The sequence below is a fragment of the Anolis sagrei genome, chromosome 5 (assembly GCF_037176765.1).
Source record: "Anolis sagrei isolate rAnoSag1 chromosome 5, rAnoSag1.mat, whole genome shotgun sequence".
In the NCBI taxonomy this organism is placed as follows: domain Eukaryota; kingdom Metazoa; phylum Chordata; class Lepidosauria; order Squamata; family Dactyloidae; genus Anolis; species Anolis sagrei.
The window spans coordinates 118361938-118389645 of record NC_090025.1 but is presented as its reverse complement, the minus strand read 5'-3'; the positions used below and the strand labels follow the sequence as shown (position 1 = coordinate 118389645).

Here is a 27708-nt window from a genome sequence, read left to right as displayed (position 1 = left end):
AACAAGTTTCCTGTGTTGTATTTTTATTCCAATCATCTCCAATGAGGGCAGGACAGTACACATGGCCCTGTTTATCCTCTGAGTTGAGTTTAGATAAGATGAAATATAAATTCCACCTTCTGAGCTTCATAGCTGGGCAGGGACTGAACACAGATTCTAGTCTGCTATGCCATGTCCTAGAAGACTACACTACTTTTAAGAATGTCATACTCCCCAACAGGGCCGTAGCCAGAAAAACATTTCGGGAGGGGTTGAAATTTGGGGGGGGGGGGTTGAAATTTTCGCAGGGGGGGGTTGAAACCTGCCTTCTAGCTCACGCTAAAGCAAAGAGCATAGCAGGGGGCAGAGCAGCCTTCAATAGCCTGCAGCTCCACCCCTGTCAACCACCTCCACCAAATCTGGCCTCCTTAGTGAGAGCATTCAACACACACACACACCCAACTTGGTTGCTTCACTACATCGGCTATTGCTGCAAGTAATGACAGTGTGAATAAATTGTCAATATTTAAGGCCTTGCATGGTCTGGGGCCGATGTACCTGAGGGACCACCTCACCCTCTACCAACCCCAGAGATCCCTCCGTTCTGAGGACCAAGATCTATTAGAAATTCCCAGTGTCAAGACCTTGGGTCTAAGAGCAACCAGTCGCAGAGCCTTTACAGCAGTGGCACCATCACTCTGGAATACTCTGCCACCTGAAGTCCGTGCCTTGTGGGACGTATCAGCTTTCCACAGGGCATGTAAGACATATCTGTTTCGATGGGACTTTGATCTCTGATATAGCTGTTTTTAAATTGTTTTAAATTGTTTTTAAATTGTGTTCGATTTTTCACAGATGAAATATTTCACAGATGAAAACCAAGTAGAAAAGTCTGCAGCAGTTGCCTCTACCTGGGCCAAGAGTTTATTGCACTGAGTTAATTATATGTAAAATGCCTTTGTCCTTTGAATTCAGTTTGCAACAACTAATAAGCTGGGAAATGGGAGTAGGAGAGAGAAACGGTACATTTTAAAAACAGCTGAAAATGTGGAATGGCAAAATACTTGGAACTATCCCTACATAACTAGGAATGTTAAAATTAGGGATGAATTTGTGATTTTTAACAAAAGGCATTCCCAAAGATTGCTTTCTTGTTTTTTAAAACAAAAATGTGTATTTTGACAAATTCAATTCAAGCAGTATAAAACACAAGATTCCAAAATATACAAGAGTAAGCTGTAAGTGGTTGGTATCTCCAACTGTATCTTATCCCTTCACATTCCCTTTGGTTTTTGTGTTCTGTGAATTCAACTCCTAAGCAGTTAACAGACACTTATTTTCTTTATATTTTAAAATATCTGGCACAATATTAAGCTATATGACTGCTACTACAGCTGTGATAGTGATGATGACAGTGTCTTTAATTTTTCAGCTCTTAAACTCTGAAAACACCTTGTCATGGTATGATAAAACGCGTTGTTTCCTTCATCGTTATCCAGAAACTGACTCTGCTTCTTCCCAAAACCAGACTCAGAGGCATGACAGAACTGGTGGCTGTGTTGCAATTGTTTTATTTGTAAGAGCTCCTGTGTACCATGATTCACAACTCATTCTCAAAGGAAGCTACTTTTTAGTGTCTCTGGTTTTCAAATGGCTATCAGATCCTTCTTGGTATATTTGGAAATTTGAAAGGTTTAGGGCACAACTCTTTCAGTCGCAGAACTGTCACTCATAGCTTTTTCACTTTAAGCATATTTTGAGTTGGTTAGGACTGAGAAACTGTCAGTACCTATTTACTTAAGGAGTTCATCATTACCACCAAAGCCAAGATCTGAACACACACACTGATATCCAGCATCCTGTGTGCTTCACTTTTAAAGTGTTTTGCTTTCTTAAAATCTAGGAACATATTGTCTGAAAAAAGAAATTCAAGTTTATTACTTTAGTGTTTTGAAATGACATTTGATCAAAGTGAATGACTGCTAGCTATTGAGCTCTCCTCTACAAGGAAACTGGAAACACTGGAGAATCCTTGTGATGTATGGGCACTGGACAGCAGGAGAAATGAAAGTGTGATGTTGTAAAAGCACATGCTCCTGAATAGTAAGCTACCTGAAAATGGGACAGATGTCATATCAACAACAGTTTGACCAAAGGCACATAGAAAATTGCTATTCTATTTGAATAAAGGTACTGGAGCCCCTTTGATGAAAGACATACTTATTAGTAAAATTAAATTACACGCAGAGAACTCTACCACAATGGACAGCATGTTCAATCAAAGGGCAGAAGATGCTGCATCTAGTAATGATTCATAAGTTTAGCCAATACCCATATATTTCCAAGCTATTGATGAACCATATAGGCCAGGGGTCCTCAAACTAAGGATATGGCCCTCCAAGGTCATTTACCCGACCCTCGCTCAGGGTCAATCTAAGTCTGAAATGACTTGAAAGCACACCACCAACAACAACAATCCTATCTCATCAACCAAAAGCAGGTCCACACTTCCCATTGAAATACTAATAAGTTTATATTTGTTAAAATTGTTCTTCATTTTAATTATTGTATTGTTTTTAAGTGTTTTTGTACTACAATTAAGATATGTGCAGTGTGCATAGGAATTCATGCATGCTTTTTTCAAATTATAATCCGGCCCTCCAACGGTTTGAAGGACTGTGACCTGGCCCTCTGTTTAAAAAGTTTGAGGACCCCTGATATAGGCAGTATAGGCTTGAATATATTTTAAAGAAAGGCTAAAAACTCAGACTTCAGTTGATAAGCTAATTCTTTACCACAGTAGTCTACACTTAGCATAAAAAGTATTCTCATAACTATAGTGCCAAATGCAAGTGAAATAGCATACCTCATATAGCCAAGAACAAACTGAACATCACACACATACAGTTTCCTTAGAAAATCCATCATGTACACAATAAGAAATAATACATAGAATTCCTTCATATATCTTCTAGTTATGGATGATCATGAAAAACTAACTATAAACCAGCAATCTCAAACTTTTTAACCTGGAGGTCATCTTGAAATAGTTTTCAGGTTTCTGGGAATTAGGAAGACAACAGACACACAAGCCTCCAACAAGACATCTTGTGCTCTAACAACAAAGAGCCAACCTGGACTCAATACAAGATGGCAATTTCATTGAGTCCTCTATAGGTAAATCTTAAAGGCCAGGGACTGGATGGCAGGGAACATTATCTAAAATATTTATAACCCAGGTTGCATGTTGTTGGATAGGTAAGAAAATGCCACTCAGACCTTCTCTGAAAACTAAATCACAGGTGTTTTGAAACAAGTAAGGAGAATCAGCACCTGAAACTGCTAAGAGAAAAACTGGCATCAAAGGCAGTTGTCTCAAGATAGGTAAAAAACATATATATTTAAAGTGTGCCAATTAACAACCAAGTGGCAACTGTGAACTACTGCAACCATCTGAACTCACTTCAAAATGTGAAGTCTCTGCTTTTTAATACTGGTAGTACTTGATGAATTAACTAGAATTAACTAATTATAATGTAGGCCACAGCTGCTATCTGAGGTCTCATCTACACCTATAATTTTTAATGCAGATTTAATGGCATTATATGGTCAGTGTTTGACTGGTTTGAATTGGATTATATGACCATAGAATACAATTCAAGCTGCATTATAATGGCAGTGTATATGGGGCCTGAGATTCTAGTAACAGTGCAGAGTCTAGAAAACATATGAACACAATCCTTTAAGGAATATATGACTGCCTGCAGAAGAGACAGAGGAAAAGGGTGCACTGAATCTCACACCAACGGTTCCTGATTTGTCACAGTCTCATTTAAAGCTTTGTCATCCCACTTTTAAAATGCCCCAATGTCTTGCTCTCCCTCCTGCTTCATCTTCTTACCTTCACCTTACTTTAACTGCTGCAAACTGAATCTAAGTGCAAACATACCTCCTAGCTTGTGGACTTTTCCTCATTAATAACTTTTATCATCTTGATCACAATCTGAGGTCACTTGACCACATGTGCTCAGTTTCAATGTGGACTGTTAGGAGGTATGAACTCTCACATACAAAGACTGTGTTTTATTTATGGCTGTTAAAAGTTCAGTGACACCGAATATATCACTTCATAGAACCAGTTGTGATACAAAATGTTCAAAATTTCTGTGGTGACAATATGATAAATTTAGATGAGCTTTCAAGGGGAAATATATAAAAACTCCTGCCAACTATGTAAATCTAAGACTAAGGCTGAAAAATAATCTGAACAATTAAATAGACCCGGGACTTGTTCACATGGAGTAAAATAGCCCCATGTTGCCACTTTTGCTTGCAGCTTGTATGGGGCGTGCTGAGCACCATCAGATGATGCATGCTCAAATTCCTCCTCCACTACAGAGTTTTCCTCCATTTTTCCCCATATGATGGGAGAAAGGGCAGTGGGGCAATAGGCATTCCTGCACACTTCTGCCCTCTCTTCCATCTAATGGGAACAGGGTCCCTACCATGTGATGGGGGAAGGAGGGAGGGTGCACAGGGTGACCTTTTCGTCAGTGGAGCAATGGCACAGCCCCCCTGGGATCCTGTCTGTCCTCCATTCATACATGCTCACAATCCATTCAGGCTTGCAACCTGCACTGATTAAAAATAAACCGGAAAAAAGTCTTCAATATTCTTTGTAAGTTCTGGAATGCCTCTAAAATGTTGTTTTCCCAAAATACTTTGCTGCATTTGTGTCTATTAACAGACAAGTACTTTCTAGTTTCAAATTCTTTTATGGTATTCTACATAATATGGCCCTGTAGAAAAAAAGCCTGCACAGAATTGTACTAACTACTTATCAGTGTTCCTGGATCACAAGAAAACTTGTAATTCTTTATCTTCTCTGCATGGTTTGAAATGAAAAAAGAAAAGAAACCCTGTTATTTACAAGCTTGGCCACTTAACAGATCCAAAGGGAAAAAAGTACCTCCACAAAATAGGGGTGGGTTTATACATTTCTAAGTATGAATGCCATTTTGATTATTCCTTTAGCAACCACTGTATTTCAGTCTGCACTTAAATTGCTAAAGCTTTAAAAATCTAAAACACGGTTGGAAAATTGATAGATATAACCAGTAATTAATATGTATAGCTTTGGTCTACAATTTACAAAAATCACTGACAAGTGACAAAAACAATTGCTACACTTTGCTTTGAAGTCTGACAGTATAGGAAAAATGTCTAAGAGTGCATAAAAATCTCAGGGCTTCCCTTCCAACATCTCTTCCATCTTCTTATGCCCTCTTTTGGCTTTTTATTCACCTCTGTTTTCTTCAGCTTTGTATCTATTTTAGTACCTGCTCTCCAACATCCTCCTCTTTCCCAATATATCTGCTTGGAGCTATAACCATCCTAAAAACATCCTAAACCTGTGTATCATTTATAAACTGTCCCTTATCTTTTGAAATGAACGGCTCCATCCTGAATTACAATAGGTGAAGCTCATCGTTCCCAGTAAGGTTACACAAAATATCAAGCCATCCCCATTCCTGAACACAAGGGCACTGGGGTTTACAATTCCATAATTTTGTTGGGACAAACAACTGAATGTAATCTAATAGAACCTTCTGGGTAAGTGCTATTTATTTTTATTGTCACTGGCTCCAATATAACAGGGAGCGGGCTCTTCTTCAATTTCATTAGCAAATATCCTGCCATCTTGAAAGATGCCAGGAATTCACAGAATTCTAAGAATTGGAAGGGGCTGGAAGGTCTACCTAGTCCAACCTTCTGTTATGTAGGAATATAGTACAACTATCATATCTGTGGAGGATATATGTCGCTACTGGGGGGTTACAACAGGCCTTTTCTAAGTAATAGGGAGGATCAGAACCTTTTCTGTTACAGCTGCCACAAGTTAATTGGGTGTGTTATCTGCTTCAGCATATAACAAGGCACTAGGCTTGCAAACTTTGAGTTTTGCATTTTGGCTTAGCTTGATGGCTTGTTTTCAGCTGAAGAAACCTTTGGCTGTTGCTGGGAGTGGTTACGCAGTGTACTGTAACTGAAGACTGAAGCAGTCTTGAATGCCAGACAAACTGCTTGTTTATGGCAAGACAAGGGCATTCTACTGACAACTAAGTAGAGAGACTGTATTATTTTGCTATATGTTTGCATATCATCATGTAAAGAAGATGACTCACCGGAGATATTGTTTGTTGTACATTGGTGAGAACAATTCTTATGTTCTGCTATGTGTTTTTTTTTTACTTACAATGAATAGAACTATATTTTTGTTTCTACTTAAAGCAACATACTCATGTGTATTTTTTTGAGTTTTTTATCACACTGAGAATAAAAAGGACTGAGATATTCTGCAGGCTGCTAAGGCTACTCTGACAATATATTCCAATAATCTCGTGGATACCTGAAACTGTGAATAATTTCAAACCTTACATTTCAATTATATTCAGGCTTATAATAGAATTGTCCTAGAATAGGGGTCCTCCGACTAAGGCCCGGGGTCCGGATAGTGCTCTCCAAGGTCATTTATGCGGCCCTCACTCGGGGTCAACCTAAGTCTGAAATGACTTGAAAGCAAACAACAACAATCCTATCTCATCAGCCAAAAGTAGGCCCACACTTCCCACTGAAATACTAATACGTTTATATTTGTCAAAATTGTTCTTAATTTTAATTATTGTATTGTATTTAAGTATTTTTTGCACTACAATAAGATATGTGCATAGAAATTCATTCGGTTTTTTCCCCAAATTATAATCTGGCCTTCCAACAGTTTGAGGGACTGTGATCTGGCCCTCTGTTTAAAAAGTCTGAGGACCCCTGCCCTAGCAGATCTAGAAAGGCTGATAAATATTTCTGGTGTGTGTGTGTGTGTGTGTGGGGGGGGGGTATTGTTTGGAATGTGGGAAAGTGAAACAATGAATAATGAATCTGTTGATTAAAGGATCCTACTGTACACAAGTATAGTACTTCTGGAAGAAACCATGTTGAAGAACTGCATAGGAGTTCTGAGGCAGTGGATTCTCTTTACCCTGTTGAGCAAGTGTTACTGTTAATAATTTATTTTCTAATATTTAGGTGAAATCCCCTTTCTTGTAATTTGAATACACTGATTAGGAATCTATTATCTGAAGCAGCAGAAAATAAACTGGTTTCATCTTCTAAATGGCATCCCTTCAGATATTTAAAAATTGCTTCATATCAGTATTCTCTTCTTCAAGTGAAATATGTTCAACTGCCTGAATTATTCCTCAAAAGGCTTCATTTCCAGACTTTACACACAGCAGGAGTTTTGTGACTAAACGGTTTCTCTACTGGCTTCAACAAAGAGGTGTTCCTCTGTTAAATTATTCTAGGGATACGTTTACTTTAGCATGGAACCACTGCTAAAAAAAATGGTATAATGTTAACACAGGAAAAAGAGGAGGGTCACAGCAAATATCAAAAAGATGCAACAGACAGAAATTGAAATTTTCTGTTATATTCATGCTTTCAAATCCCATGACTTCAATAGATGACTTTCCATATCTGCCCTGATCTGTAACATTAATACATACTTAGTGATAATAATGGTAGTGATAACAATATATAATATGTAAGAATATGCTATATAAAAATTAAAGCAGCATCTGCAAAATCAGAGCTAGAATTGAAAATGAAAGACTTTTTAGGAAGTACGATAGTTTGTTAATATGCCTGAAGCTAACTGCATATTCAATTCTAGGTTAATTAGGTAAAGCATTATTTTTATACCCACAACAAAACATGGACCTGCAGATGTTTTCAGGCAATCTTCTAATAGCCTCATGCGGGTTTTCTGGAGCTCTGGGCTGTGCCATTCCTCTGGTTCTACTCCCCAATACAGATCGATGACCTGGAAAATCCATACAACAACACATTTGTTAATATGTCTTATAATACTGCATTCTGATAAACAACAGTGAAGACAGCAGCTTGAAGATATTGGCCAAAATGCCATTGAAGTGTTACACTTGCATAAAAATAGCTGCGTAAGAAGTCCCATTTTCTCAGAGGTTGTGTAAGCATGGTCTCTAGGACAGCCCAGTATTTCATGATGCCCTTCTCCCACTTTTCTCTTGGTGGATGAGAAACTAATGATCTCTTTTGCAATGAACACCATGGTCTCTGTTCCACAACGAATGGCAAAGCTGACGGATTCACCATCCCTCCCTTTATTTATAACCTACTTTTCTCCCAGACTGTATCTGATATCATAGCAGTTTACAATAACAATCCAATGGTATTGCTAAGGAAAACACAGAAATGGTCATGCCGTCTTGTCCAGCAGCTGGCCCTGAAGCAAAAACTACTGGCTGAAAATCAAAGGCCTGGCAGAAAATTGTCACCATGTCTTTCAAAGAAGACAACCTTCTCTGGCAGGGTAACATGCATTAAATGTCATTTGTATTCTTTCTCTTTAATATATTGTATTTTTTGGAAGCAACCGTGTTGATGAAGCTAAATGACAGATGGCTCGCTGTTCAACATTTCTTTTGTGCCTACAGTTCCAATCTGAATAATGTCAAGAAGACTCAAGGTTGTGTGTGTGTGAAAAGCAGCTATATTTATTTAAAGTGATTAAGTGATGCAGTGTGGTTTCACTTCATATTTTAACACAGAAGGATAGGTGTTACATTATTGGAAGACATTATTTTAAGTAATGACTGAAGTAATTTTAGTCAATATAACTTGGGGTGGTACCAGATCACACATCATCTCCTGAATCTGCACTTATGTGGAGCTAGTCAATACATTAGGGCCTCAATGTGGAGATCAGCCAAAAAGTCCTCCCAACATGAAATAAGATACATGTGGAGTCTTTTCAGAAGGAAATAGAGGGCAGCACAAATCAAATGTTGTATTAGGTTTTAAAACATACAAATATGTTCACTACATCCATTGGTAACAATTAATCAACACATATGAAAAAACAAAGGGAGCGGGGTCAGAAAACATATCATATATACACAATGGGGCAGGATTTAGACTTTGCCATGACTTTCATTAATCTCAGGTCAGGTATTGTTAAGGTGGCCTTGCCCCAGGTGATTCTGGGTCAGCCCTGTATGGCATGTATCTACCATGAGGCGGATCCATTTCCACAATGATGTAAATGGTCAGGTTAGAAATATCCCAAATCTTAAATCGTAACCTTCTTTTTTCTTATTATGGGGATCATTTCCAAATGTTTTATAATTTCTCTCCAGATTTTACCATGATTATTTTGAAACACTCTATTATGGTTGAATAATGCACAGAACTTTTCTTTGTTGTTGTTTTAGTTTGTCTTAGTTTGTTTTACTTTTATTATAGTTTAATTGTTTTTAAACTTTTGTAGGCTGTGATTTTCAACTGTTTGTTTTAGCAGTTGTGACACTATTGCCAAGATCAAAACTTCCTTCCAAACCTACTTTATCAGGCATTGGCTGAACAGAGGGAGGGGGTTCATTCTGCCTGTAATTAGGGGTGTCAAACTCATTTTCATCAAGGGTTACATCAGCCTTATTGTTGCCTTCAAAAGGAATCCATGGATGGGGAATCTGTGGATACAGAGGGCCAACTATAAATATATTTACATAGTGTGTGGTACTCTTTAGTTTTTATCCAATTTGGATCCCCAGAATGGCAGCTCTCATCTGCCATGCAGATTGGGAACAATGGGAATTGCAACTCAACAGCACTGAGGTTGGGGAAAGGTTAAAGCATATTTTAATGTCAGGTATCCTATCCACAAGCCTTTTGTCTAAATTCAAACCTCACTCTCTTGACTAAACAGAACAAACAGCACCCTTCTAGATGTTACTGTATCACAACTCCCATCGGCTCTAACCATGATATTTATGAGGCATAAAGGAGTTGTAGTCCAGCATCTAGAAAGCCACATAAAATGATATGGTGGGTCAAATTTGGACGGTGGGCCTTGAGTTTGATGAATGAGTGAACGGCATGTCCATCAGGTTTGGGGAGAAATGGGTAAAGCCAAGACAGGTTACTTATCTATATAGTTAACTAAGGTTACTTATCTATATAGTTAACTAAATATCTTATTCAGAATTCTAACCAATAAAAATAGCTGACATCCTAGACTTCTTGGTTGTCCTATCTACTGGGGGTGGCGGCAGTTCACTGTTTCTGCCAATCTGTGGCACAGCGATTGGAAACATGATCCCTGTTACAATTCTTCAACATTTGGGTACTTTTACAATTGAGGCAATAATGCCATGACTGTGAATATGTAGGAACTGCGAATGTCAACCAGTTACAGATCCATAGCTTTAATTTATGCATCTTAGTGACTTCCAGCCATAACAAATAAAGCTAAATATGCATTGATTGCCTTGATGGATCAGACAATAGTGTGGCAATCTACCTGTGGGTTCTCCGAAGCAAAGTATGGTGACAAAAAGTTATCTTTTGCTTCTCCTCAGTATTCTTGGGAAATGCTGTTTCATGTCAAATACTGTAGCTTATAGCTTTCGAAGAAATAATTCCCAGAGAAACCCTAATACTTATTGTGAACTTTTTTGTCTGCATTGGAAGGATCTTTAGAAAATATATTTTCCCTTCTGTTTGCATGTCACGCTAACACTATTAGGAGCCTCCAGTGGCGCAAGTGGGTTAAACCCTTTTGCTGGCTGGACTGATGACCAACAGGTCAAAGTTTCAAATTCAGGGAGAGCACAGATGAGCTCTTTCTGTTAGCTCCAGCTCCTCATGTGAGGACATGAGAGAAGCCTCCCACAAGGATGATAAAACATCAAAACCTCCAAGTGTCCCCTGGGCAACATTCTTGCAGATGGCCAATGCTCTCACACCAGAAGTGATTTGCAGTCTCTCAAGTTGCTCCTGACACACACACACACAAACAAACACTATTTCTGTGTGATGTAAACAAGTAGGTATTACCTGCAGAAAACCTATGTCTGCATCCCCCCCCCTGCATTTTTTTCTGTCCATACAGTAGGAAGGAAGAGGCCAGGAGCTCTTAACTCACAGCTGTTTTTTACGTTCAAAATGTAGATGTCAAACCATGGTTTTGATATTAGCTTGTTTAAACTAACCATAATTTCAAAGGCATAATAATTATTTGGGTCATATTTTAGGGAAATGAAGAAGAAAAAGACTTCTGTCACACATTCTTGATTTTGCCTATCATTTCACTATGTTTGTGTGTAAGGGGTTAATGTAGCCATTTTAATGTCACTGTGTTGGAAAATAAAGGCTTATACCCATGTATAGACACTGGATGGAATATTTTCAAACTTCTTATGGTGCATATGCATGAATTTATGCTACAAACTCATCAATTTTTACAGTTTTCTTTAAATAAACCCAGTGCTGTGTTGGTGGCAGTGGTTAAAATTATTTTAAATAATATTTAATTTCCCAAAAATAATAATTCTGAGGAATGGTTAATTTGTCAGTAGTACAGATATACCACCTACTTACGGGAATATTTCTTCTGTATGGAAAGCATGATTATATTTTACTCTAGTATTAAGCACTGCTATGGTTGCTGAACTCAGAAATACAAGAATGTCTGAAAGCCTGCAGAGATGGTGGTACATACAATCCCGTAAGATTGCCATAGTAGTAAAGCGAATAACACATTATCTTGTTTGTTTTTTACATTTCCATTTACAGGGGGAAACCCAAATCTTAAAATTAAATTTAAAAAATGAACAACAACTCTCTGGACATTTATTTAACATCAGCCATTCAATGACCTTTAAAAAGAAATTTGCAAAAGTAAAGCCTGGCCTTCAGCACAAGTTGGCATACTGCTGTCCCAGTTCTGGCTTCCATGTGCCAAGTATAATCACATCATTACAATTCAATTTTTTTTGGACACTGGACTGAAATAATTTGATGCCTGATTTGTTATGCACACATACTCTTGAATAAAATAGTCTCACTTGATTTTTTTTACTGTTATTTGTTAAAACGCATGCAAGTTGATGTTTTTGCGTCATAGGTCTACAACGTCAAAGCCAACGGGCAGAGAAACATTTGGTTTAAGATAATACATCCTTTAGGGATGATTATTAGATTGTTCATGTCTTCAAACTGATAGCAGGATAGAAGCTGATGACAAGCACACAAAGACAACAGGCAGACAATGCAATATTCAAAGGTGTTGTAGCACAAATTCCAAGCAAAAATGACGGTAAAAAGGGATAAAATACATATGCTTATGCCAGTGCTGGAAATGTTGAAGTGTTGAATTTGTGTAATTTAAAGAGTTCAAAGTAAGATTATAGCATGGATGATGTGGGAAACTGGTAGAAAGGTGATAATTAGTGGAAGTCCTGTGGCCTTGCAAATTGAAGAAGGCACTGATTGTAATAAATGAGAAGACTTATAAGGAACACATTCATTCCTTAATTACTGTGATTAGGAAGACCAGGAGGGAAGTAATATAATACTGGAGATGAAATATTTCCCTGCTCCAATGGTAATCTTGAGAATGAGAAAGAATCCAGGAAAGCAAGCAGAAGAGAAAATGCAGTGTTAATGTATTGCTCCAAATAATCATAATAAAACTAGGTAGATGTACATTCATTCTTAATATGAAAGGAAAACATTTTTGCATATAATAGTTGTGCCTGGAGGGGGGAGAGGCAACTCTCTAGGCAATTCACTAATTTAATTGACATTATTGCTACATCAATCATCTGTCTTGCTCTCATGGCTATCCCGAGGAGCCAACTTTCCCCCCAGCTATTGAGCTGGGAATGTCCCTGACCTCATGCTGCACTTTGGCTGATTGCCTCTGAAGCACACTGACAGCACAAATATCTTCTCTTCCATTTCTTTGCTTGGAGCTGGTGGGAAGATGAGATGAAGGACAGTCTTGTTACTGTGCTATGCTTCAGACTCTCGGCAACTTTGGGAACTGAACCTGATGTGAGAGGCAAGAACTGATCTGGTCTTCTGGGCTAGCCAATAGCCAATCAAAACTTGAGGTGTCTCGGATATGGTTGTAGATATAATTGTGGCCAAACTTTGGATGTAAATAAAATTAAGAACGTGAGACAGATATGCTATATCTGGAGAAAAGCATACATAGTCCAGCATTTCCAACTTCTATAGAGTCTCTCAAGCAGGGGTCAATTCAAGCGATCCAATTATAGTGCCTGTTGTGTCCCATGAAGACCCTCACTGTTTACCTCTAGTTAAGCCCTTTTTAGTTAAGAGGGATTAATATTTTATGAACAGTTTCTGGGGGGTCATTCTAGACAGCCTCTTTGTATTTCAAGCCTCAGTCACCCTGCCTCTTAAGAATCCTCTCAGTGAGGAGCCTCAGGCAAGGCACATCTGGTTCTTGGAAGAAATAGCCTTTTTCGTGACAGGAAGGTTAAGAATGAGGAAGGCAGGAAAGTCTACAAAACAGAACATCCAATTGGAACTGTATACAAGTCCAGTTGGAGCTGTATTCAAGTCCAGTCAGATCTATATTCAAGTCCAGTCAGAGTTGAATATTATACAAGAAAGAGACAATAAGAAGAAATAAAGATTCAAGAGCCTCAGTTTGGCCAGAACTGTGTCAATCCCTGAAAGACTTTATCTCTTCTCATACAGACTCAGGAGGAGAGAAAATCTAAAATTCTTGTCAGTTAATAAATTCTTGCTTGACTCAACAATATAGTCTCTGATCTGTTCCCTGCACAGCCAGTTTACCTTCCAAGTAGTTAAGATAGCGTGGGGGGCAGAACAGTACCATTATTCTTCTTTAACTGCTATGGTTCCATCCTATGGAATTCTGGGACTTGTGGTCTCAGGAGGAACTACAGAGCTCTTCTTGAGTATTCAAAATGCCCTTCTCTAAACTGCAAACAATAGTGTTCCATGACAACTAAAGCTGAATAATAGTACTTTAATAACGCAGTGTGAATGGCCAAAGGACATGAAGCTATAGTACCCTTTTGGTCCTGTTTCTCAAGAACTGGTACTGCAACACACACAGGCTCTGGGGATAAGATTTGAGAGAATACTCTTCATTCATTATCTCCATGGAATGCACATTTATTTATTTATTTATTTATTTAGTGTATTTGTATACTGCCCTTCTCAGCCTTTTCAGGCGACTCAGAGCGGTTTACAGAGGCAAAAATTCAATGCCCAAGAACATCATAAAACATTTAAAACATTAACATATGATATAAAACCATAACAAGAGTAATAAAAACATAAATCATTTTCATCTCCTAATTAAAAACATTGTCCTGGATTCATCGCTGAGCCTGGAACCCCAGGTTTCAGCGGTGACCAGGGAAGCATTTGCACAGTTAAAACTTGTGTGCCAGCTGCGCTCATACCTTGGGAAGTCTGACTTGGCCACGGTAGTCCATGCTCTGGTTACATCCTGTATAGACTACTGCAACTCGCTGTATGTGCTCTATCATGCAGTTGTTCCATATCCCTATGTCTTTTACATTGCATTTTCAAATGCTTGCTCAAACAACCAAGTCTTGACTCTTTTCCAAAATGTTAAGAGGGAGGGGGCTGATCCAATGTCCCTAGGAAGGGTGTCCCATAGCCGAGGGGCCACCACTGAGAAGGCCCTGTCTCTCATCCCTGCCAAACGTATTTGTGATGCAAGTGGAATCAAGAGCAGGGCCTTCCCGGACGATCTTAAAGTCCTAGCAGGTTCATAAGGGTAGATGCGTTCAGACAGGTAAGTTGGGCCACAACAGTTTATAGTTAAAGCCAGCACTTTGAATTGTGGCAGCCAGTGGAGCTGGCATAACAGAGGAGTTGTATGTTCCCTGAGCGCCGCTCCTGTTAGTAATCTGGCTGTCATCCGTTGGACCATTTAAAGCTTCCGCACAGTCTTCAAAGGCAACCCCACATAGAGCGAGTTGCAGTAGTCTATACAGGATGTAACCAGAGAATGGACTACCGTGGCCAAGTCAGACTTCCCAACGTACGGGTGCAGCTGGCACACAAGTTTTAACTGTGCAAATGCTTCCCTGGTCACCGCTGAAACCTGGGGTTCCAGGCTCAGCGATTAATCCAGGATCATACCCAGGCTGTGAACCTGCGTTTTCAGGGAGAGTGTAACCCCGTCCAACACAGGCTGTAACCCTACACCCTGTTTGGCCTTATGACTGACCAGGAGAACCTCTGTCTTGTCTGGATTCAATTTCAATTTGTTTGCCCTCATCCAGACCATCACAGAAGCCAAACACTGGTTCAGGTCCTGAACAGCCTTCTTAGTAGCAGGTGGGAAGGAGTGACAGAGTTGGACGTCATCTGCATACAGGTGACACTGCACCCCAAATCTCTGGATGATCTCCTCCAGCGGCTTAATGTAGATGTTAAACAACATGGAGGACAGTACTGAGCCCTGAGGAACCCCACAAGACAATGGTTGTGGGGTTGAGTAGGAGTCTCCCAATAACACCTTCTGGGTGTCACCCTTTAGGAAGGACTGGAGCCAAACAGTACCTCTGAGGCCCATTCCTGTGAGGTGTCCCAGAAGAATACCGTGGTTCACAGTATCGAAGGCCACTGAGAGGTCCAGCAGAACCAATAGGGACACATTCCCTCTGTCCAGCTCCTGGAGTAGATCATCAACTAAGGCAACCATGACTGTCTCAGAGACTGCCATTAACATGGTGACCAGACCGGAATGGATAGAAGCAACTTTGTCCGAAAAGAACCTAGCAAATGCTTCACAACGGGTTGCTGAGTTGTCAGGGCTCCCATCCTGGATGGTGGGATTTAAAAGGCCTCTGACAACTCGGAACAACTCTGCCGGATGGTTCCTTGCAGATACAATATTGGCTACCAGAATGGATTTCTGTACCCTTTTATTGCCGCGGCATATGCCCTTAACAGGGCATCTAGCCTTGTTAAATTTGACCCGCTAGGATCCGAATACCACACGCCCTCTAGTCTCCTCTTCTTTCTCTTCATTTCTGCCAGCTCCTCATTGAACCAAGGAGCTGGCTTAGCTCGGCTACTTGAGAGGGGACATTCTGGATCAATCGTGTCTAATGCTCTAGTCATTCCCCCATTCCAGAGAGTGACCATGGTACTAACAGGATCACCTACTGAGGTGGCGGGCAACTCCCCAAGAGCTGTCAGAAATCCATCTAGATCCATAAGCCTCCTGGGGCAGACCATCTTAATGGGTCCTCCACCCCTGTGGAGGTTGAAGGGTACAGTGAGTCTAAACCTGATCAGGTGATGGCCGGTCCATGGCAACGAAGTGATGGTCAGCTGCTCCACACTGCCACCTTCCTCCCATCCCTGGCAGAAAACCAAGTCTAGTGTGTGTCCAGCCTTGTGAGTAGCCAGATAGCAGTTTTATGTATTTCTACAACATTTCTCCTTACTTTGTTCTAAACTAAGAAATCTTTGTAGATTTTAACTAAAAAAGTGTTGAATGCTGAATAGAGCTTTCTTTGTACCCTTCATTACTTAAATCACCCTTTTCTGCATGTTCACATCATTCCATTTGATCAGCATTTTGAGAATATTTCAAGGATAGTCATGCCATATATCTCTTATTTTCAAGAAATATGTGAGTACAAAATTGCACTAGGAAATTGTATAAGGGACACATTTAATCTAAAATATGTGGCTTGTTGCGAAAGAGCAGAGTATTTAAAAACAAAATGAAAGGAAAAGTCAGGTTCACAGACAGCATAGATCACAGTTTACAAAATGGAAAAGATGACAACATGGTTAAACATCAGAATTTAAAAAAAACAATATTTAGAAAAATACATTAACTTTTCCAAGTAAAAAGACCTCTAGATGGCGGAAGTGTGAAAGGAGCACAAATGCAAAAAAACTTACGACTTTTACCACACAGGTACTTTAAATGGAAGTTTATTACTTTAAACTACATAATTTAAAACCTGTTAAAAGTATTTAAAATACTGCCCACAGTAGTTATAAAGCAAGCCCAAATGTTAGGATGTAACTTCCTGGTACTATCTGTGCTATAGGATAGCAAGGGAAGTGTTTGTGGAGACTGGATTTTTCTGAGGGGAGAAAGAAGTGGATGAAGAGAGAAGTTGTTTCTTTCTTCTTTTCTACTTGCAAAACCGAATGAAGTTATCTGTATGTGCCCATCTGGGAGCAAACGTCCCATTTGCTTTGGTAAACCGCTCTAGCCTAAAATGAGAACAGATGGCACCCATTTCAAAGTGAAAGTCATTTGTGCTGTTCACAAACACTCTGGCTGCAGAAAACATGCATGAATACAAGTGATATCATCCGCACACCAGCCTTTTGCTCTCAGTTGAATCCATTTTTTAAATTTAGGATGGCTAAAGATTAGCTGGGAAAACCCGTTGAGGGAGTTATCCTGACTCATAACATTGCTCTCTCTAAACTAGAACTATCAATTCTGACAGAAGGTCTCCAGGAATTCACTCAGGATTGTTTCCCCAGCTCAACCATTATTTGGTAGTCCTTCATAGAAGTATTAGCTAGGCTTCATCCCATTTAGCTTCTGAAATTGAAAGAATTCAGACACACTGAGGATGGTAGGGTAGAGATGGAGGTCACTTATTCATAGGGTCACCCTAAGTTGAAGCTGATTTGATAGCAATTAACAACAAAAACCTAAAACCAGTTAGAACCATAGAGTTGAAGGGACCACAGGGATCAGTTAGACTGACCCCATTCTGCCATTCAGGAATACATCAATTAAAGCACTCTGAACAGATGGCCATTCAGCCTCTGTTTACAAAACCCCAAAGCAGGGGTCCCGGTCACTCTCCTAAAACATTTAAAATAACGCCAGTGGTAGCATAAAACAAGCCCCAATACTACGATGTCACTTCCTGGACCTATCTCTGCTACAAGTCAGCACAGGAGAGGCGTTTGTGGAAACTGGACCACTCTGAGGGAGAATAACAATCTGCATTTCCATTTAAAGTAGGCAAAAGGAGAACTGAGCCCCCCCCCCCTTTCACTTGAAACACTGTCTGAGGATACAAATCAGTGTTTGCCCATCTGGGAATCAGTGGCCCAGAGTGTATGCTTTAGAATAAATTCACTGTATTTGCTTCAGAGTAAAAGTAAGATTGCATTGCTACACAGTCCTGATAAAGATGCTGACATATTTGCGTCATCACTATATTTGTAGTCCTTATTTGATTTTAAACCAACACCCATCTTTCATTTTAAAATCTGCAATAATAGTAAAGCCTTACTTTTGTAAAAGCAAAGAAAAATAAATTAGATATTCTGGATACTGGGTTCAAATCCCCACTCAATCATGGAAATAAACAGAACGACCTTGTGGAAGTCACACTTATTCAGCCTCAGAGGAAGGCAAGGACAAAACTCCTTTGTGTTAACCTCACCAAAAAAGCCTCTGTGATAGATTTGCCTCAGAATCAAAAATTGTATGAAGTTGCAGAACAACAACTGAGTCCAAGATCTGATCCATGAGTCAAATGGTAAAAAATACAGAAATGTAGAAAGAAAAGCATATCTCTGATTTTTTTTGTTATGATAATTCCTGCTTGCCTGGAAAGAACCATGCAATTTAAAAAAAATATTACCAACAGAGAAATTTTAACTGATTCTCTATTCTAGAAATATTTCTGCTACAAGTGTCAGTTACCAAGTATTTTTAGAAGCGGGAGGAAAGAAACTGCCTTCAAGCCAGAGACTAGAAGACCAACAGCTTGTTTTACCTTGCATCACCAGTGTAAGCTATGCTCTGTGTTTAAATGCCTGTTAATAAGTCACCTCTTTGTTCTGCTATTCTCAAACCAAGATTCCTCCTCTACCATTTCCTTTCACCTCCCTTGTTTGTCTAGTCTCTTACTTTAGACAGGATGCCTGAGGGTAACCCTGCATTTTGTTTCTTGGGTACTGTTGAAATTCTACCAACAGCGGCAGACTGGCATACAAAACACAGAGGCAGTTCATGGATGCAACGTACTCTTAGACTTTTCCTTTGTACAATTTTATATTTCATCTTCTGAGGAGCTTGAAACTATTCATGCAGTAAGGGGAAAAATATCTGACTGGTCACATTCATGACCTAATTTCAGAAAATGTAAACAAAATGGCTAGTAGTTGCATGTGTATTGTCAGTTGCCCTGAGGAGGCTTTACTGAATATTCAGGCTTATGCATTGGCTAAGGCTTTGTCAAAACCACAATGAAAACTCTACTGTTTGGGAATCTAGGGAACTCTTCTAAGATTGCATCCAGGCAATCATTTTCCATGCAGTTTAAAATGGGCAAAGGGCTGAGTTTACTTGTAAGAAGATGTAAAAAATGTATTTGTAAGAAGATGTAAAAAATCCTGACACTATCTCTCACAGCAAATCTCAGGGCTCATCCAGACAAGGCCCAAAATGCACAAGCTCTTGTGTTTTTAACAGAGAATTCCAAACAATGCCTCTGGTAAAAGAGGAATAATTAGTCAAAAAGCAAGAAAACTCTGCTTTGTCACAAATTATTTAAATACTCCAGTAGACCCAGGTCTTCCTGAAAGGCCTGGATCTATTGGAGTATAGGCTTTGTGGAGACTGACCCCTGGGTAGTTTTGGGACTACTGAGGGGCCAGTTCACATGGCCCATTTTGCTTCTTTGAGCCCCATGAGCCATGTGAGCCTGGAGAAGCATGGAGGGAACCGACCCCTCACCAATTTTATTTATTTATTTATTTCGTATACTTCTACCCCGCCCTTCTCAACCTCCGATGGGGGGGGGGGGGTTCCTCTCTCCCCAAAAGCCTTAAAATTTTTTAAAAAACTTACCAGGCCTCCATTATGTCTCTCTGGAGGCTTCCTAGTGCATACTAATGTTGCGCTACAGGAGGGGGGAATTGTTCCTCCCCCTGCTTCCTGGCACAACATTGGTATGCACCAGGAATCTCCAGAGATGGGGGAAGAATTTGGCAGAAGAACAAGTAATAGGAGAAGGAGGAAAACATATGCCATCACGTCTACTCTGACCTATGGGAATCATCTCCAAAGATTTTCCTGACAAGATTTATTTAGAGAGTTTGGCATTGTCTTCATTTCAGACTGCGTGTGACTTGTGTCAGATCACTCAGTAAATTACAATGGCTAAATGTCAGATTCAAACTCTTATGTCCAGTACCAACAGCAACAGACTGGCATACAAAACAGGCTGATACAGCAGCTGCACCCCTTTCTAAATATGGATAGTAGTACATGTGCTAGTGACATGAAGGTTGGAATTCTGAAATGCACTGTACATTGGGCTACCTCTGTATTAAGTTTGGAAACTCCAGTTCGAAGCATGGCAGACAGATTGGTTAAGGAAGCACCTAGGGGTGAGCATATTGCACCTACACTAAAATCACTCCACTGCTTGCCAATTTTTGGGCAAAACATAAATTATTGGATATGATCATTAAAGCTCTACATGGTTATATACATGGTTAAAGTTTGTACACATCTGAGACCACTCACTAGAGCATAATGGTGAGAGTAAGTTATTCTTTTATCCTATTTGCAAGCCTCTCAAACTCATCTGGATTGGCCTCTAAATAGGCCTTTGGTGGATTTAAATGGGCTTTTATTTTCTTTGTTAATCTACTAGCAAAAGAGTAGTAGGTGGCCTTCAAGATGTTGTTGGGACATAGCACTTATCACCAACAGGAATCCTAGGAGTTGTGGTACAGCATTATCTGGAAGGCAAAATACCGCTTATATCATAAGAATATTTCCTTTGATAAGTAGCTCTAGCCTAAAATAAGAACATATGGCATTTATTTCAAAGTGAAAGCCATTTGTCCTGTGTGCAAACACTTTGGATGCAAACAACATGTGTGAATGGAAGTGATATTATGCACACACCAGAATTTTGAACCTTGTGCTAGCAATTGAATCCCTTTTTAAACTCAGGATGGTTAACATTATTCTGACTCCTTCTATGCCGGTATCATCCATTCAGACTTGCAGTAGATCTCCAGAAATTCACAGCCTCAACTGGGAATTATTGCTGTTATCTGGTATTTTTCATATAAGTATTAGCCAACCTGATCTTGTTTAGCTTCTGAAATTAGTTGTTTTCAGGTACACTGACTATGGCAGGGTGATATTGGAAGTCTCTTGTTGATAGGATTACCCTAACTTGAAGTTGACAATATTAAAGTAGCTTTGATAGCTAGAGAGACTTTAATGAGATACACATTTGTGAAATATGGTTTATGCATACAGGAACGCACATTCCTTTTACCTACTGAACCCATACTATTAAAAACAGGTGATATTACACTGTGACATCCATTTGTAAGTATAGTAATAACAGCTTCACTAAGACACAAGTCTCATCAAAATTTAATAATAATTAATATAAATTGATTGAGTGAAACATCTAGATGAAATAATATTGATTTATTTATTTATATGCAGTATTTGTATTATGTCCTTCTCAGGGCAGTTCACAGTGTTGGCAACTATTCAATGCCATCAATAAAAACAGTATAAAACATCAAAATTGACCCTCTTGTGTCAATTTTTGGATTCTTGTGACATAAGATCCATCCCTATACAACCAAAGTTTCAATTATGTAGAGACAAGTACAGTCTTCATGGGAATATGTGTTTGTATAGACGGGCATGACATTTTTTCCAGTTGCAAGTAATGGTCATTGCACAATGCTATGTTTGCAGCTAAGAATCAGTCAACAAAAGGGAATAAAGAAAGGACAGAGAAGCCCATGTCAATTCTTCCAACATGGACAGTGTTCTTGCATGAGAATGGAACATGCCTTTAAAAATATTCTGTACTCATTGTTATAACACTCTTGAATATAGGATCTTTAAGGGAATGTATGAGCATGGATATTCAAATATTTAAGGAACAAAGTTCTACCTGAAATTCTAGTCCATAATTTTCCCTGCAGAATTCCCGCAGTTTAGGATATACATGCTCTCGTAATGCACTTCTTTCTGCTACTGTATCTGTAAACAAGAGAAGAAAAAAGCTTGTTAACAATGCTTGTGACAATTATTTATGTATAGCAGTATAGTTTATTGAGAGAGAAACCTAATTTTAGAAGTTGTGAGCACAAACTTAATGCAGCGATCTGATTCTGTGCTGAAAGGCTTATTGTGACATCTACCAATATTATTTTTAATATTGCATCCATTTAATCTATTCTGTACAATATTCCTAAGTACAAAGTGGTGGTCCAAGGACTATTCCTGGTCCTTGAACTATTAGTTGCTGGGCCCCAGTGAGTTTCCAAGAAAAAAAGAAACAATTGCAGCTGATAGACACAAATATGCTGCTGGTCTGTCATGTTGGGGAAAAAAAATCTACCTGTTCACATCAAACAGATGCATTGCTTGAAAACAAAAGGTCACTCCAAAAGCTAGCAGAAGTCTAACTGTTAAGGCCTTCTGTCATGATGTAACCTTGTGATAATTCAACACCACATTTAAAAGTTTAAAATATACCGATAATCGAAGGATAGGGTTGTTGTAGGTTTTTTGGGCTATATGGCCATGTTCTACAAGCATTCTCTCCTGACATTTCACCTGCATCTATGGCAAGCTCCTCAGAGGTTGTGAGGTCTGTTGGAACTAGAAGAGTGGGTTTATATATATGTGGAAAAAAAGGAATCCCCCAGGCACTAACAAGCCCCACCAAAAAACTGCCAGGCCATCAAATGCTAATCAAGTTAAAACATGCACACCTAGCCCCAACAGACAAGAGTTCTTTGTCCCACCCTGGAACATTCCACAGATATATAAACCCAGTTTTCCTATTTCCAACAGACCTCACTACCTCTGAGGATTCTTGCCGTAGATGCAGGAGAAACGTCAGGACAGAATGCTTCTAGAACATGGCCATATAGCCTGAATAACCTACAACAACCCAGTGATTAAGCCTTCAATAATTAAACCAAAAGATACTTTCTCCCCCTTCACTCCCCTGCAACACAAGAGGGTTTTCCAACTCTTTATATCAAGTTTTGAGGCTGCAGGGAAGAAGGAAAATAACCCTCATTCCATAGAAATATGTTACTTTACCACAGGAAATCTATGTTTGTATCCTGCTATGTGTTTCAAAACCCATTTCCTCTTTATGTTTCTTCAAGGAAATTCCAAGTTATGATAACCCCATCACAGGGGTTTCCTAGTAATCTACATTTGGAGGAAGCTTTCCAGGTAAGGCTAAGAGAGTGTGATTTGCTCAAAACAACTCAGTGGATTTCAGCAGCTGATCAGACTCAGACTGTAATCACCTAGTCCAACATTTATTTATTTTATTTATTTATTTACTTTGCTTGTATACCGCAGTTTCTCAGCCCGTAGGCGACTCAACGCGGTTCACAACAAGAGCAAAAAGACAATCATAACAGCATACAATTTAAAAACCATTAACAGCATAGTATACAAAGTAATGACACATCAATACAACACCTTAACGTCTCGTCACTAGAATCGTGATCCAATTCGTCGTCCGTAATTCCATTCCTATATTCATCATATTCATTGCACTGTTTATCCGAATGCCTGTTCAAACATCCAGGTTTTTAGTTTCCTTCGAAACACCATTAACGTAGGAGCTGATCTAATGTCCATGGGAAGGGTGTTCCACAGCCGGGGGGCCACCACAGAGAAGGCCCTGTCCCTCGTCCCCGCCAGCCATGCTTGTGATGCAGGCGGGATCGAGAGTAGGGCCTCCCCAGAAGATCTTAGAGTCCTGGTGGGTTCGTAGGCAGAGATACGTTCGGATAGGTAGCTTGGGCCCGAACCGTTTAGAGCTTTATAGGCCAATGCCAGCACTTTGAATTGAGCCTGGTAGCAAATTGGCAGCCAGTGGAGCTGGTGCAGCAGAGGGGTTGTATGCTCCCTGCGCTCCGCTCCTGTTAGTATCATGGCTGCCGAGCGTTGGACTAGTTGGAGCTTCCGAGCCGTCTTCAAAGGCAACCCCACGTAGAGAGCGTTGCAGTAGTCTAGACGGGATGTAACCAGAGCGTGGACTACCGTGGCCAAGTCAGACTTCCCAAGGTACGGGCGCAGCTGGCGCACAAGCTTTAACTGTGCGAATGCTCCCCTGGTCACCGCCGAAACCTGGGGTTCCAGGCTCAGCGATGAGTCCAGGATCACACTTAAGCTGCGAACCTGCGTCTTCAGGGGGAGTGCGACCCCATCCAACACAGGCTGTAACCCTATACCCTGTTCAGCCTTTCGACTAACCAGGAGTACCTCTGTCTTGTCTGGATTCAGTTTCAATTTGTTCGCCCTCATCCAGACCGTCACAGCGGCCAAGCACCGGTTCAGGACCTGGACAGCCTCCTTAGTAGCAGGTGGAAAGGAGTGACAGAGTTGGACATCATCTGCGTACAGATGGCACCGTACCCCGAAACTCCGGATGATCTCCCCCAGGGGCATCATGTAGACAAAGGTTGTGGGGTTGAACAGGTGTCTCTCAGTAACACCTTCTGAGACCAGCCCTCCAGGAATGACCGGAGCCACTGCAAAACAGTACCTCCAAGACCCATCCCTGCGAGGTGTCCCAGAAGGATACCGTGGTCGACGGTTTCGAAGGCCGCTGAGAGGTCCAGCAGCACCAACAGGGACACACTCCCCCTGTCGAGCTCCCGGCGCAGATCATCCACTAAGGCGACCAAGGCTTTCTCGGTACCATGTCCCGGCCTAAAGCCAGACTGTGCCGGATCCAGATAACCTGTGTCTACCAAGAATGCCTGGAGTTGTCACACATTCCAGGACTTTGCCCAAAAAGGGGAGATTGGAAACAGGCTGATAGTTGACGAATTGAGTGGGGTCCAGTGATGGTTTTTTCAACAGCGGTTTTATTACAGCTTGTTTTAAGCTGGCTGGAATTATGCCTTCCTGAAGGGAGGCATTAACCACCACCTTTACCCACTCGGCCAATCCCCCTCTGGCCTCCTTTAGAAGCCAGGATGGGCAGGGGTCTAGGATGCATGTGGTTGCCCTCATTCCTCCAAGCACCTTGTCCACATCCTCGGGTTTCACCAATTGAAATGAATCCATCAAAACTGGACAAGCAGATGCTCGTGTTACATCCTCAGAGACTGCCGTTAATATGGTATCCAGACCAGAGCGGATCAAAGCGACTTTGTCTGCAAAGAACTGAGCAAAGGCTTCACAGCGAGCTGCCGAGTCGCCAGGGCTCCCATCCTGAGTGGTGGGTTTTAAAAGGCCTCTGACAACTCAGAACAGTTCAGCCAGACGGTTCTTTGCAGACGCAATAGTGGCCGCAAAGAAAGTCTTCTTTGCGGCTTTTATTGCCGCGGCATATGCCCTTAAAAAGGACGCAAACCGTGTTTGATTTGGCTCGCTCGGATCCAAACGCCACACGCTCTCTAGTTCCCTCTTCTTTTGCTTCATCGCTGCTAGCTCCTCAGTAAACCAAGGGGCAGGTTTAGCTCAGCTACTTGAGAGGGGACGTTCAGGAGCAATCGTGTCTATTGCCCTAGCCATCTCCCCATTCCAGAGAGCGACCAGGGCATCAACAGGATCACCTACCGAGGTGGCGGGAAACTCCCCAAGAGCCGTCAGGAATCCATCAGGATCCATAAGCCTCCTGGGGCGGACCAACTTAATGGGTCCTCCACCTCTGCAGAGGTTGGGGGGTGCAGTGAGTCTAAATCTGACCAGGTGGTGATCGGTCCATGGCAACGGAGAGATGGACAACTCCTCAACACCGCCACCTTCCTCCCATCCCTGGCAGAAAACCAGATCCAATGTGTGTCCTGCACTGTGAGTGGGGCCAGATACCTGTTGGGACAGCCCCATGGTTGCCATGGCAGACATGAAGTCCTGAGCCGCTCCCGATAGGGCGGCCTTGGCATGGACATTGAAGTCCCTCAGCACAAGCAGCCATTGGGACTCCAATGCCAAGTCTGAGACCACCCCCGCTAGCTCAGGCAGGGAGACTATAGTGCAGCGAGGTGGACGGTACACTAACAGAATCCCTATGTCCCAGTCACCCACCCTCAGATGGACACATTCAAAATTTGTTGACTGCGGGATGGGGCCCCTGGTCAGAGGGATGGAATCTCTATAGACCACTGCAATTCCGCCTCCCCGCCCTCCGGATCTCGGTTGGTGCTGCACAGAGAAACCTGGCGGGCAAAGCTGGGTCAAATTCCCGCCTCCAGCTTCGTCCAGCCAGGTCTCCGTGATGCACGCCAGATCTGCCCGTTCATCCAGGATTAAATCCTGGATGAAAGTTGTTTTACCATTGACTGACCTGGTGTTCAACAGCACCACCTTCAATCTGGAGGGGCCGCCATCCTGGTTACACCAACTTACCAAATCAGGAGACCGGTTTGGAGTTACTAATGTTGTTCCACGATCCCTAGGCCGAATTAAAGGTCTCCCTTCCCCATATCTCCCCTTCCCCACCACAACTTCTATGGGGGCCCCTCGGCCGACGGAACACCCTCTCTCCTCCATGACGCATTCAACATCCATGACTTCAACCCATGGTTCACTATTTCTGGATCTCTCTAGTATACTCCACTCCCTGTCTCTATCACAATCAATTAGCATAAAGATTAATAAGTACCAGGGGATGGGTAGCAACATGGATGGTAGATGTTCACATTCATTTCACATTGGCTCTCATTTATTTTACACACACACATGCCTTATCATACACATTAATATCAAACTTGCATGGGTTATGAGCTCTGTAAACAAGCTCTTCATCCTGGTAGATGAACTCATGATTCAGGGAACATGGCAAACTCTTTCTTCCTTGGCAAATGCTTTAAAATTTTGTAAGAATTATTTTTACATTTATCTGAGCTCTAAAGTAAAACAACACATGGCAAAGTCAAGTTATCTACCATAACAGCAAAGACTCTTTATTTAACATTAGAATCCCCTAAGGAAATCCTATTGTGAATTTAATCTCAATACAAATAAATAATGTTGAACAGGAGTTCAATAATCAAATGTATGGTGTTAAACAGCACGAAATGTATATTATCTTTTTTTTTAAATCACTCTAAGGGCTGAGAAAGCTCAGCCAGAAGGTTTACTTTTTAAAGTGACAACCTTCTTCAAAGGGAATATTTAAATGTCATTTTCTTATTGCCAAAACAGAAATGGTCCAGAAGTTATTTTTATAGCATGTTAATTAGATATTCTGAAATCTGTTGGTCCATAAAACTACAAAGTTCATAAAACCACGAAATGAGCCAGGAGACTGTGACAGAAGAAACAGGTTTTCCAGCAGGACAATCCTTAATATGTCTTCTTCCAGATGTTATAGGCTGGAAGGGGGGGGGGGTCTTCCCCTAGGAAGAAGGGTAGTTTTTTTTTTCAGTAACCTCAAAAAAATGTTCTGTTCCTAAGGAGCTGTTCTGACATACATTGGATTCCTGGAACAGCATGCTGACAGCTGGGGTGGAGAAGGAGTAGATTAAAAATGACCTTGCTCTTCCTACCACAGGAGCATCCCATTGGTGGAACTTCACTCAAGGAAAGAATTGATCTCATTCGCTATTATTAGCATGGCCAACATCTGTTGCTTTGGTTCAAACAGCAGCCAGGTAAGCAACAACCCATGAAGATGTTCTAGTTCTCAATACAAATAAATAATGTTGAACAGGAGTTCAATAATCAAATGTATGTGCAGATGATTCTAGTGCAGATGATTCTGAGTATGCAAGTACAAGATTGAGCTGGAAGCCATACAGTTTGTGCTTGAACCGTGCATATTTATTTATGTAACAAGG

The 27708-nt window shown here is 40.8% G+C and overlaps 1 protein-coding gene across 2 annotated transcripts in view; it reads right to left on the bottom strand.

Annotated features, from left to right (window-relative positions):
• Positions 1-27708, bottom strand: part of NWD2 (NACHT and WD repeat domain containing 2) — a 78091-nt gene that overhangs the window by 20933 nt on the left and 29450 nt on the right. The window contains exons 2-3 of one of the 2 annotated variants that reach the window (XM_060777837.2): positions 21837-21925; positions 7742-7858 (exon numbers count right to left, since the gene is read on the bottom strand). In XM_060777837.2, coding sequence (XP_060633820.2) covers positions 7742-7858; positions 21837-21925 — 206 coding nt within the window. Of the gene's footprint in view, positions 1-7741; positions 7859-21836; positions 21926-27708 lie in introns of those variants that run through there. The other variant, XM_060777838.2, reaches the window with a different exon arrangement.